At 40.6% G+C, this 14,073-nt stretch overlaps 1 protein-coding gene across 5 annotated transcripts in view; it reads right to left on the bottom strand.

Moving 5' to 3' along the window:
* LOC131243341 (alpha-1,3-mannosyl-glycoprotein 2-beta-N-acetylglucosaminyltransferase) overlaps positions 1–14,073 on the bottom strand; it is a 69,801-nt gene that overhangs the window by 40,250 nt on the left and 15,478 nt on the right. For all 5 annotated transcript variants that reach the window (XM_058242638.1, XM_058242637.1, XM_058242635.1 and 2 more), the window contains exons 2-3: positions 3,832–3,882; positions 817–904 (exon numbers count right to left, since the gene is read on the bottom strand). In XM_058242638.1, coding sequence (XP_058098621.1) covers positions 817–904; positions 3,832–3,882 — 139 coding nt within the window. The remainder of the gene's footprint in view (positions 1–816; positions 905–3,831; positions 3,883–14,073) is intronic.

Below are 14,073 nucleotides of genomic sequence, written 5' to 3'. Positions count from 1 at the left end.
AATGGAAGTGAAGAGGCCATTCCAAATAGATAGCCAGTTTAGTAGTCCCCTCGAGTTGTAGTCCAAGAGGACATTCTGCCCCCATTAGTTGCAGAAATAAGGGTTCACAAACAGTGCACATCACATTTTAAAGTCGGTAGGTATCTTAAGGCCACCATTCCCTTTCCTCACTAATAAATGTATCCTCCCAACACCATTTAAAGTTTAAATTAATACTTCCTCATGCCTTGGAATCAAACTTATTGCCATTTCATCCCATAACATGAGTTGAAATGGGCGAACCATAACATTAAAAGCATTAACAGTGACAATTGCAATTGGGATACGAATGGTACTGTTGCAAAATATAAAAGTGGAAAAAACGATGCACAATAGACAGAAAACAGTTAGAAGAATAGGCTCAAAAGAATTAAATGCCCCACTTAATCAACCATAAGCAGAATTCATGGCTTCATAATATGATCAGCAGAAATGCCTCATGAGCGTATGTGAAATATTTTATGGCTCAATGAAAATAGGAGCGCAAGTATCTTTACTGAACCACCCACACATAAATAGGTTTCCAAACACACCACTGGCAAAACGCATTTTAAGTTTACATTATTTTCTGAGAATAAATTTACATAAAATGAAAAGAATCAAAGCCATTAAAAAAAGAATGTTCTCACATTCAATCTCACGAAATACACTTCCAAGTTCCCTATCAATGTAACTATTGACCCCTTTTGCATTAGTTTTATCATGGAAGCACCAAATGCACATCTAACATGGATGAAAAAGAAAAGCCTGCTAATGTATCAACTAATATGGCCACACCTTCTAAGGCCACAATTCTTCCTTGTTGCACGCTTATTTGGTCAATTAATAACCGTGTTTGACTCGTACAACGGTTCTCAGATTCCACCTGTTACAAAAAAGTCAATAAATTCCATGCAAGTTGTGTAAATAATTGTAAATAGAACACAGGAGAGAATATGGTACCTCGAAACAATTTTTCTAACTACTATCTAGTGGCTAGAAGAACTGTCCAATTTGAGGAGACATACACAGTTATTGACACGAAATGTTTGCTTGAGAGAAATTATAATTATAACACGATATTCTCAAACAACATGAAATCATAGAAATCACAACATTCGTAAGGCTATAGTTACTGTCAGGGCTGTCAATGGGCTGGGCTAGCTTGTCAGGCTTTCAGGTCTGGCCCACTTCAGCCTGGGCTTGGGCCAGAAAATAATTCATCAGGTTTGTTAAAGAACCCATCAGTCCGGCCCAAGCCCAGCCAGACCATTTAGGATTTCAAAGGCATTTTTTACATATATCATGCATGATAGGGCACACTAAATGGAGAGCCCAAATCTTGCAAAAGTGGATGGCTGGGCTTGGGCTTAGCCTTAGGTTCAGGCTGTTCATATTAATCACAGGCCAAGCTCAGGCCTGTTTGTTTTAGCCAGTCATGGGCCTGGGATGGGCTCTGGCCTTGGTTCTACATTGTGGGGGCAGGCTTGGACAGACCTCGGCGCCGCCCAAGGCCAGGCCATTGACAGCCCTGGTTACTGTATGTTAGGAGGAAGTGACTATGGTTATTGGTTTCCAACAACTTCAACCATTTAGAAAAGGCCCTGTTTCATAAGGCAACATTGGGTGATTGCCAATTTTAGATACTATTATGATGCCATGGCACAGATGGGCTTTGTCAACCAAGATGGTTTTTTTTTTTTTTTTTTTTTTAACCAAGAAATTCATCAGGCCATATCAGGTAGAGAGCTGTTTAAAGAGTCTTTAACCAAAATAGTGATCCAAAAACTTGGAGGTTGTCCCTTCCAAAAAAAGGAGAGCCAGACCCTCTCCCAATTCTATCAGCAGCAGTATTTCCTTCCCCCTATGTGGTCAACCTCCCATGAATGGAACCAGTTCAGTGCAGTCTTGCAATAGACAATGATGTTAGTAATCTCCCATGGGAGCACATTTCCATCTTTCAGAGCATTAACCTTTAAGAGGGAGTCACCTTCTTATTAGAATTTTCTTAATTTGAGCTCACAGGCTAATTCTAAGTCTTATAGAGTGTGAGGGCCTCCATTATGAGTGTAGAGCCCTCCCCCGGGTCTAGGAAGCCCACAATAGATTCCCCTGTATCAGCTTAGAAGAAACCCGATATATATCGTTCTGTGTTTCTGTTGCTGGCTCTCTATTGAGGTTTGTTTTCCAAACCTTTGGAGGCAGGATTCCAAGTTACTGTTAGGGTACAACTTGCCTTAGGCTGGCTATTAATACCCATGCTAGATTCCATCAGATCTCTTAGGATATCCATTAACTCAGCAGCTTGGAGAGCTCTATGAGTAGTTCTTTTTGGATTGCTGGGATTGCTATATCCAGGGATTTCACCACCGAGTTTGTTTGGCACACTTGGCCAATCCTGGGATTACGCCCGGCCAATCCCTTCCAATCTATCCAACCAAACACGTCCCAGGCAAAATAGACGGGATTAGGAGGGATTGGGTGGATTTCAAGGTAATGATGGTAATGCCAGTGGATTGCTGGCAATCCCATGGGATTGCTATATCCTGGCAGAAGTTTAATTGAGTATGTTTGGCATCCCCGGCCAATCCTTGCCTTAGGCTGGCTATTAATACCCATGCTAGATTCCATCAGATCTCTTAGGATATCCATTAACTCAGCAGCTTGGAGAGCTCTATGAGTAGTTCTTTTTGGATTGGGTTTCACTCCCATTGAATAACAATCCATTCCTAGTTTTTCCATAGCTTCCAGCAAATGAAGGGAACAGATCTGAGCCTCTGTCTGTCTTCCTGCCAGGCCTTGGAATTCAAGTTCAGCCAGTCTGCGATTACTCCCAAGGTTTCCACCGCTAGTGTTGGCACCAAATCCTGGAATAGGCACTCTTCCCCATGCGCTTTGATTCAGCATGGTTAGTGGTCTCCTATTTGGAATAGTCGCATTCAGTGTTACCTTGATTCCTTATTCTTAGAGTTGAAAGCCTCAACATGACATGAGGAAATTTGAGATCCTTGCCACTGCAGATTTGTTGAGGCTCACCCTACCAGCTTGTGAGAGGAGCTTAACCTTCCATCCCAGGATTCTCATCTCAGCCTTCTTCAGCAAGGGACTATATTCCCTATGATGTTCCCTGACCCTGAGTCATAGATTGGCTTTATTTTCATGCCAAAGGCTAAGCACAGGAGGGTGTGCATGATGATCGGAGTGGCTGTCATCAACACATTATGTATATATCCCCAAAGTTTTTAAATGACACATCAGGTGACCTATTGTTGATTTGAACCATTCCTTCATTCATGCAACTAGGAGCAAGCAATGATGCAAAAATCACCCCAATTGGATGATCGTAAACATCTGATCAATGGCATGGAAAATGGACAGTTGAGAATAAACTAAGAAGCAAAATAGGTCAAATCATCAACTTGAAACATCTATTTGATAGATCCCACTTTATATTGCTAATGATTCCAAAGTAGCACTTTGCTTTGATGATTCTAACCATGTGATCCATGGCTCATAAAAAACAGGCAGTTGTAACAAATTGGCCCCATCAAAATAGTTAGGATCATCCAATTGGCGTAATTCTTGCACCATGGTACTATTGAATAAGCCATACCAATGAAGATCGGGCATGGGCATCCCACATGTCATTCAAAAGGTCTGGGGACATTACTAAAGTCCCCATAAAGGTGGAGATGTTAACAAGACACACACCCTCCCACCCACACACATACACACACTATCATGATCAAATAAATAGCAATCGACATTTGAACTTTGAAGATATTCACAAAAATAAGGTAAAGCTTGACATACTGCAGATGCTAGGCGATCCGCATACTCCGACTGTGTTGCAAAAAGGCGCATCTAGGGAAAAGAAAAAGAAAAAGAAAAGAGAATATCGATAATCATCAAAATATAAAGAGAATAATAGGAGTTGAATAAGAAGGCAAGTTGCTCATGGAAGTTTTTCTTTTGGAAAAATAGATGGTGCAATTTATCAAATAATAGAAGAAAGAATGCATAAATGACTAGAAAGCAATTAACAATTTCATATGCACATGGATGGCAGCAATGGAGGAAAGGATTAAAAAAAATCATATGATAGAAAGACATGGAAAAGCACTTAAGAATCATGTCACAAAATAAAAATAATATAGAATTGACAATTGATAGAATTGAATTGTCAAGCAATGTTTCTATATCATTGTCACGTAATGTATTGTACCCTTTAGGATATGGATACATATCAGTTATCACATGGGATATATTGGTTATATCGGGTAATGTATCGCTATTGTTAGGAAACATGGGAAACATTGGGAAATTGGTTGATATTTTCAATCAAACTTCAGGGATTGCTAAAAAAAGACATCAAAGACATCAATACACACTTATAAATTAAAACATCAAAAAAAACAAGTGCACATAATAGGTTTCCTTTATATGGGGTATATTCAAAGTCAATTTATATAATTTATAAATGTAAGAAGACATGTATGGACACACAAGCGATACATTCAAAAGCAAAAGAAATTGGAAATTAGAAACATACGTGTGAATAATGTGTATAGTTGTGGCTCAAATCCATATAGAGCTACACGGTGGCTCAAAATCACCATCTCAACCTCAATGGGGCTAGGCATAGTATTGTTGCTCCACGAACTAATAATACTATGCTCGGCCATAGTACAATGATACCAGTGAAGATACTCTCTAATATAATATTGGTGCTCATCCTCTCCAATTTGAGAAACTTTGAAAAAAAATTTAACTTTACCCAATTTTCTGTTAATTAGCCCATCTTCCCCCAAATCTCAAGATTAGAGCGTATGAGAGAATGATTTCATCAAAAACTCCTAAATACTCTGAAATAGGGGCCAATTGACCATTGATCTAAGTGGAATTTTTTAATATATATATATATATATATATATTTAACATTTTTATTATTTTTAATTAAATATTTTTTTCTAAAAAATCCCAAATTGCCAAGAATCATTAGATTAGGTTACATAAATGTTTGATTTCATGTTTGGACACTAAGATTGCAACCGATCTAGGAAAATTTGTAGAAATTTTAAATTTTTCCTAATTTTCTGCAAATCAACCCTTCCCCCAAATCCCAAAATTAGAGTGTATGTGATGATGATTTCATCAAAATGCCTGGATACTCTGAAAAGAGGGCTAGTTGACCGCTGATCAAAGTCGAATTTCGAGAAAAAAAATATTTTTTTTTTAACATTTTTTAATTAAATTTTAATTTTAAAAAATATTTTTTTTCGAAAAATCCCTAAATTACCAAGAATCACTAAATCAGGTTACATATATATTTGATTTTGTGCTTGGACACAAAGATTGTAACCGATTTGAGAGAAATAGGTTACAATTTTTCGCAACTTGGCCCATCTCCCCCAAATCTCGAAATCGAAGCCCCGATTCATTGATTTGTACTCATTTGATATCGATTTAACATGATTTACAAATTTTTTTAAAAAAAAAACACTGTTTCGTATCGCACTACCTGTGCGTTTTATATCACATAGGTGGGATACAAGATATATCGATTATCAAGGAATATACCAGCCAACACCGTCGATAATGAAAACATTGTTGTCCAGTACCAATTTCCTTTTAATCACAATAAACAATCAAAGCATTCAAGCGGGAAAAAGATAAGGGAAATAGCACAAAGCACGAAGAAGTAATGGGAATCAGTATTAAAGCATCTAATAGAAACATTCTACTCAAACCGTTATAGTATGGCGACTTTTTAGCATATGTCGTAGTAACAAATGTCAAAATACCTAACCAATATTGCAGAAGGGAAAGCAACATAAAACTTGATAATAAGAGATCTCTTACAAAATCTTAAATAACCATCACAATGGTCTATACCATAGCAAGCATATTGAATAGACGTGGATTGCCTACTCACACTACCAGTAGCGACTCGCTACTGGATGGTGCTTTGTGGGCCCCACCATGATGTATGCATTTTATCCATGCCATCCATCCATTTTGCTAGCTCATTTTAGCACATGAGCTCATTATTTAGAGTATCCCAAATATTACGATAATATCCCCAATATTATCCATATCTCCAGCTCAGCGATATTGATAACACTAGTAGCATTAGAAATTCCAGGCATCAACAATATATTGCTAAGTATTGTCGATGTATTGATATCACCAATTTTTGATAATGTAAATTCCAAGTGTCACTTATATTGCCAATATTTTCAACCGTGTAAATTCTAGGGGGCGCTTGTATTGCCAATGTATTGGAGATATTTCGATAATATCACCAAATGTATCAATATCGCCAAAAATCTATTCATTAAAATGTTTACATTTCAATTTTTTATGGGCACCTGGTTGTATATGATGAAATGCATGCATGTATATGTGTATATGTATGGATAGATGGATCATGGATGGATGGATGGTTGGATAGTTGGATGAATGGGGTGGTTTGATGGATGGATGGACACATGTTTTTTAGTTCATTTACTTTTATATATCTTAGTTATTGTATGGTGCCTGTATTTGTATTATATAAACTCATTTTTTGTTACTATTGAACTGATTTCTTACGACAAGATATGTTGTTAGGCCCCCATTAAGTGGAAACTTATCATGTATGCATTTTTTTTGCAATTTTTTTAATTCCTAAATACGTAAATGTGTATTTTAGCATCTCTTGAAGTTACGCTGAAAAATTCCACCATTTTCCACATGTTTGCCTGCATTTCCGGGTATCGAGGATAGTATCGCCAATATCGACATTGCTTCTATATCCCTGGCTAGAGAAACTTGTAGCAATACCGATACTTTGAACACTGCATGAGCACAAAATGAGGCAGATCAAAATCCCAAGTGGACCACACAAAGGAAACAGTGATAATTGAAGCCCACCATTAAAACTTCTTGGGGGCCACAAGTTTTGGACCAAGCTACTATGTGTGTTTCCCTTCATCCAAGTCTTTATGAACTAATTGACGGGTTGGATGGTAAATAAACATTATAGTGGGCCTTAGGAAGTTTTTAATGTGGGCATTCATTCACCGTCGTTTTGTTGTGGCGTGGTCCACCTGAGATTTGGATCTGCTTCATTTTTGGGCTCATGCCCTAAAATAATTCCAAACTGGATGGACGATGTGGACAAAACACATACATCATTATGGGGCCCACAAAGCACCGTCCAATAGCGACATCGCTACTGGCAGTTTTAGTACGAAATCCGCGTCCAGATTGAATGCATCGAGGTTTTGCCATAATTAGGAAACAACAGTTGTTCCCATGAATGCTGCCTTAGTTGAATTATCTTGCCAATAGGAACCATGTAAAGCGGTAAAGCTTGCTTCACCTTGGTTGCTCCAATCAAATTAAGATCAATAAAAAAATTAGGAGACTCCACATCACAAGATCATGGTAATGCAACAAGGACTTGCTAAGCCTAAGATTATTATGTAACTGGCCAAAAAGGAGCGACTCCCCTAAAATTGGTTTCACTTTCTACCACATTCTAAATTTATTTATTTATTTTTGAAAGGAGACTTGAAATTGTATTAAAAAAGAAAGGGAAACAAAAGAGGAGAAAGGCCTGCTGAGATAGCGAGCCAATGGTCCAAAGAGAACGAAAGCAAGTTACAATCCATGGAAGAAAAACGAAATAGAGACCCATTCCACTATCAGATAGTGAATTCTTCTCACTACAAACCCCACTTCATGAGACTCCCCTTCGAAACATCGACTGTTTCTCTCTTCCCATATCGCCCACTAGGTTGCTGCTTAGGCGAATCTCCAGACTTGATTTTTTCTTCTCAAACTGTGTCCCATGCCAAGCCTTGAGCAAGCAACCGGAGGAATTGGGGAGGACCCATAGAGTCTTGAACCAAGCAAAAATAACCGGCCATATCTTAATGGTGAAAGGACAGTGGACGAACAAGTGATCCACTATTTCAGCCCCCGCCATGCAGCACAAACAAACATTCGTGATGCACATACCTCTTTTCCTTAGATTATCAACCGTAAGGACTTTCCCGAAGCTCACCAGCCAAACAAACACCGTAATTTTTGGCGGAAGCTTGTATCTCCAAACCTTGTGAGCAGGAGAATCTGCAGGAACGATGAGTTTCTTGTAAACGCTGTTGCAGAATGACTTCACCGTGAAGATGCCCTTTTTATGTAATCTCCAAATAGGTATGTCATTGTCCTGCTGGTCTTGGATTCTGGAATTGAGGAGAGAGAAGGGCCGCGAGCTCGTCAATTTCGTTGTCTAGAAGATTTCTTCTACAGGGGATGTTCCATATCTTCTCCGCACCGCGAGAAGAATAGCTATCAGCTACACTGATGAGACGATAGGGGGCCAGCCAAAAGATTTTAGGAAAGGCTTCTTTTAAAGGAGCTTCTCCCACCCATAGATCCTCCCAGAAAAGGATATTCTTACCATTGCCTAGCGAAAACCGAATACCCTTTAGAATGTCCTATTTAGACTGCAACACACCTTTCCACAAGGAAGAAGCTCTATAGGCAGCAGAATCTCTGGTCCACCAACCACCAGTAGATTGACCGTATTTACATTTGATCAAGGAGTTCCATAGTGCACCTGATTCAGACACAAGACGCCAGTTCCACTTACCGAGGAGGGCCCAGTTCATGGTTTTCAGACTTCTAACACCTGCACCTCCGTCATGCATATGTTGACACACCTGATTCCATTTAAGAAGATGGAATTTTTTCTGATCACCCTTACCGAACCAAAGAAAATCCCGTCTGAGTCTTTCATGCTTGTCTAGCACCGATTGAGGACATTTGAATAGAGACATATAGTAGAGCGGGAGGCTAGACAAAACCGCTTTAATCATCATCAGCCAACCCCCTATAGACAAATACTTGCATTTCCAAGAAGCAAGGTACCTTTCAAATCTTTCTATGACCCTGTCCCACGAGCTCTTTAGGGGGCTGCCCACGCACAAATGAAGGCCTACAAAAGTTGTAGGGAAAGATCCTATCGAACAGTTAAGAATCTCCGCAAACTCAGCAGTCTCAACTTCTTCCAAGTTCACTCCGAACAGAACTAACTTTGATAGGTTTACAATAAGACCCGACACAACCTCAAAACACCTAATGATGGTTCTAAGGTTACTTGCCTGATCTTGATTAGCTTCGCAGAAGAGGAGTGTGTCGTCAGTGAACTAAATGTGAGAAATGGGAGGCATCCCTTTGATAGAGCAGCCGGAAGAAATACCAACATCGATGCCTTTTTACAGCATTCCGGAAAAAGCATGTCCCACGATTAAAAAGAGGAAAGGGGAGAGAGGATCTCCCTAGCGGAGGCCCCTAGAGCTGGCAAAGAACCCTTTAGGGGATCCGTTGAGAAGAATAGAAAAGAAAGTCGTCCCCACGCACTCCTTTATACAACCACACCATCTGTCTCCGAACCCCATCCTTCGCATCATGTACTGAAGAAAGTCCTAGCCACGTGATCGTATGCCTTCTCCAGATCTAGTTTGCAAAGGAAACTTTTGGTCTTGGCTTTGTGGAGAGTCGAGACATTCAAAAGCGATCAACGCGCTGTCAGTGATCTGCCTTCCATGGATGAATGCACTCTGGTTATCTGAGATGAGTTTGCCCATGACCCCTCTCAAGCGGGAAGCAAGCACTTTTGCTAAAATTTTATAGGGACTTCCTAGCAGGCTGATCGGCCTGAAGTCTTTCAGAGATTCTGCACCCGGAGATTTCGGGATCAAAGCGATAAAGGCTGCTCCCAGCTCCTTTGAGAGGCAACTTCTATCGTGAAATTCGGATATAAAGGCCATAATGTCCCCTTCTAGAACTGCCCAAAAAGAGTGAAAGAAGGAGAGGGGGAACCCGTCAGGCCCTGGAACTTTGTCTCCGACCAGCGATTTAACTGCCTCCTTGACTTCAACAGCCGAAAATTGAGATTCTAGAGCTTTGGCTTCTTCATGGGAGATTTGGTCGAAGTGAAGGAAATCCAGCTTTGGTCTTCGCCAATCTTCTTTTAGCAGGAGATTTCTGAAGTAATCTAATGCTCCCTCTATGATCTCTTCTTGCTTATCTGTGCGGACCCCATTGATAACCAGCGCCTTAATTCTGGCTCGAGAATTAGCAATATTATGGAAAATTTTTGTATTTTTGTTGCCTTCCAAAACCCATGTGGATCTCGATTTCTGCTTCCAGGAGATCTCGTCTTCTAGAATTCTGGAGTAGCTTTGAATGAGGTTGGTTCTTTTGATCCAGGTTTCATGGGACATCGGGATTGTTTCAGCGGCTAAGTCAATAGCATGAATTTCTTCCAGAATTGTCGTAGTGTCCGAGTGTCTTTTACTGAGATCATCTTTCTTCCAGACCTTGATCTTCTCCTTCAGGAGTTTGAGTTTCTTGAAGAGCCTGAACCCTACAAACCCTTCAACAGAGAGGGCTTGCCACCATTCCGCAACCATCTGATGGAAGCCTTCGATCTTCAACCAGGAGATTTCAAACCGAAATGGTTTAGGGCCCCAATTATCCTTGATAGTGCTGAGAATAACTGGTCTGTGGTCGAACGTGGGTCTTGGAAGCAGAGATTGGGATAAAAGGGGAAATGCCTCGATCCACTCAGTGGAAACTGGAAATCTGTCTAATCTAGCACATATCGGATCAGACCTTTCATTAGACCAAGTGCATTTGCCCCCATCAGGGGAAGATCGACCAGAACCTGGGAATTGATCCACTCCGAGAAGCCTCTCATAGACGTGGACAGTTTGGCCTCACTAGATTTTTCCCCTAGGTAACGGATGATGTTGAAGTCTCCTCCTATGCACCACGGCCTGCTGAAGTTCTGTCTAACTTGAGATAACTCCTCCCAACAGCCTTTTCTACTAGCTGCTTTGTTTGGACCATACACATTCGAAATAAGGCACGAAAAATTAGAACTGACTACCTGCAAAATTACCGAAACTAAAAATTTACCAACCCAACTCCTCTGCAGGGACCAAGCAAAGGAGTTCCAAGCCAAAACTGCACCTCCCGCACTACCATCTACATTTAATGCTACCCAGTTCGCATCTTTAGTCTTCCAAAGGGAACGCATAAGGAAATCACTGAATTTAGGAACCTTTGTTTCCTGCAAACAAATAATATCTGCTCTGCTTCTGGAACAAATGTCTTTTATCAAACTGCGCTTCTTCCTGGATCCCACCCCACGCACGTTCCAAGATAGCACTATCATCTAAGAAACTGATCTTCCCCTTTGGCACGCATGGGCCGATCCCAAATTTCTCCCACAATTTTCCAATTGGTCAGGCTGAAGACTTTGGAGCTCTCTGTTAGAGTGGAGCTTGAGGCGGGCCTGTCTCGGGGACTTAGACGGAGAGAGCGGACGCCCTCGGGCCTCTATGCAGTGAAATAACGCTTTGAAGTCATCCGGATGATCTCCAAAGGATAGGCCAATAGATCTACCAATATGGCTCAATGCATCCCTGATCCAACGCTTTTTTTGGACTTCGCTGGGAATCTGTTCTTCTAGTCTTCTAGATCCTGGGAACAACTGTCGTCGCCTCTCATTACGTCTGCAAGGTTGGCTGGTCTCATTTGCAGCGGTTCGGCTTCGATTATACCTTCACCGGATTCTTCTTGGAATGGAAGTAGGGCTTGATCTAATTCTGAAGTAGGGAGAGATCGTTGGGAGTACATATCCGACGTCTCTGACCACTCCAGAGAATGCGAAGGAATCCAGAGTCTGTGTCTGCAGGGTCCAAGTCGGAAGAAGAAATGCAAACTCGAATGGGAAACTCTATATCTCCAGCCATGGGGACAATCTTGTGCTCTATCCTCGGTTCGGCTCGTAAAGAAAGGTTGATATTCAGAGGGAGGGGCCCTGAGTCTACTTTTTCAGAAAAACAGGAGGTTCGGGGACTGACGTTGCCTATCCGAGCCTCCCTATAAGCAACACGATTACACCTCGAGTCTCGACGATCCGGAGACGCGCAACTCGTGCACACTCCTTGGACGCGTGGCAATGTCTCATGTCGGGGAACTGTCCCTTCCTAGAGATGAAACAAATACCACCCCAATTTGTAAGGGCCTGATTGGTAGATGCCTAAAAATGAGTTTTCATCTCATTTTAGTTAATAGTAATTATGTATGAGAGAACATGGTTGTTGGTAATTAAGATTATTTTTAATCCTTACCACAAAGAAATATGACCTTTAATATACAATTACAATTAAATAAAATGAGATGAATCATTTTTAGGCGACTACCAAATAGGCCATAAAGGTTGTTTGGATCAACACCTAATTCATGAATTTAGCACCCTAATTCATGAATTTGGCAGTTCTTAATTTTCAAATCCATGAAGTGTGCTACTGAGGTGTTTGGACAACATATTTTACCGGATTCATGAATTAGGCAATAAATAGGAGTGTAATTCATGAGGCAAGCAATTATTAAAAACAAGAAGAAAAAGAAAAGACGAAATTTCATCCAGTCATGAATTCACCAAATTCGTTCAAAATGGGATTGTTAGTTTCATCAAATCAAAGTGATTCTTCAGAGGTCACAAGTAATCAAATGTGAAGTCTTTTGTTGATTAGTGCAAATCAATTATTGGACCTGTGTAATCAATGTGTATCATCAATTATTTTTGTCATCAATCAAATCATTAGCAATGTCCAGTCAAAGTGATTCTATATGTGATATGGACTATTGAAGGTCGGAAACATAATGAAAGTCTAAACCTGTGTTTGGACATTTTTCTGTCATGATCGATCATGACAATGCATTCAGTTGGCCATCCATCAGATGGTTACAATCATTCAATGGAAGTGATTATGGAGAGACATTCAATTAACGGTGGTTTCCTGCACTCTCAACAATTAGACTTTTATGATAAATATGGATCGTTCATTGTGTTGACTATTGCATGTAATCAAGGTAATCATGAGAGATATAGGCAATCCAAGGAGGGGCCCACACAGAATGGTCTAGGCTAATCAGTAGAACTTTCTTTTCAATCAATTTGGACTTTTGTGCAACTAGCCATCAATTAGACGGTTAGGATCGTCATATCGAAGTAATTCTAAGGAAAAATGGGCAATCCATAGCAAAGTCCATGTAATGGTTGGTCCAAATCCATCTTCACTACAATGCCAGCTCCCCCTCTGCATAGGGAAGCCATGGGTGGGGAATGGTTTGCATTACCATTGTGGAGGGGAAAACCCTAGCTTGGCATCCAAAAATCCCTACCATCTGCTTAACTTCCTCCTTCGACATAAGCACCCCCAACATCTCACCTTTTGCAATATTTATCTTTAGACCCGAGACTGCTTCAAAACATAATATCATCATATCCTTAACTTGGCCATGATAATTTCAATTGCTTCGCAGAAAAGCATGGTGTCGGCAAACTGGAGATGGGAAATTGGGGTGCTCGCCTGTTAGCCCTGAATCCACAAGTGATGCCTACATCATGACCTTTAGCTAACATCTTGCTCAAAGCTTATGCCACCACAATGAACAGGAAGGGAGAGAGGGGTCATCGTGCCAAATCCCCCTTGATGACCTAAAGAAACATTTGGGAGATCCGATGACCAAAACTGAAAATTTAGCCGACTAGATACACTCCCTCATCTAACCCCTCCACTACGGCTCGCATGCCATTCATCCTAATAAGTAGTCCAAGAACTTCCAATTGACGTGATCATATGCCTTCTTTATCTAGTTTACACAATATGCCTTTCGCACCTTGCAACAAGAGTCGATGCACTCGTGGTCTATTAATGCACTATCTAGAAGTTGTCTGCCTACAATGAACGTGCCTTGGTTCTTGAAGATAATGATGGCTAACACCGCCCTAAATCTGGAAGCCAACATTTTTGCGAGGATCTTATACAGCCCCCCAATCAAGCTAATCGGCCTGAAATCCTTCAAAATTGTCTGGGGCTTCAGGAAAATGGCAATGAAGCTCCTAACTCAGTCGACAACCAACCTCTCTCACGAAACTCCACCATGAAATCCATGATATCACCCTTCCCCATATCTCAAATTCTT

This window comes from Magnolia sinica, chromosome 4 (genome assembly GCF_029962835.1).
Source record: "Magnolia sinica isolate HGM2019 chromosome 4, MsV1, whole genome shotgun sequence".
Classification (NCBI taxonomy): domain Eukaryota; kingdom Viridiplantae; phylum Streptophyta; class Magnoliopsida; order Magnoliales; family Magnoliaceae; genus Magnolia; species Magnolia sinica.
This window is presented reverse-complemented; position numbering and strand designations above follow the sequence as displayed.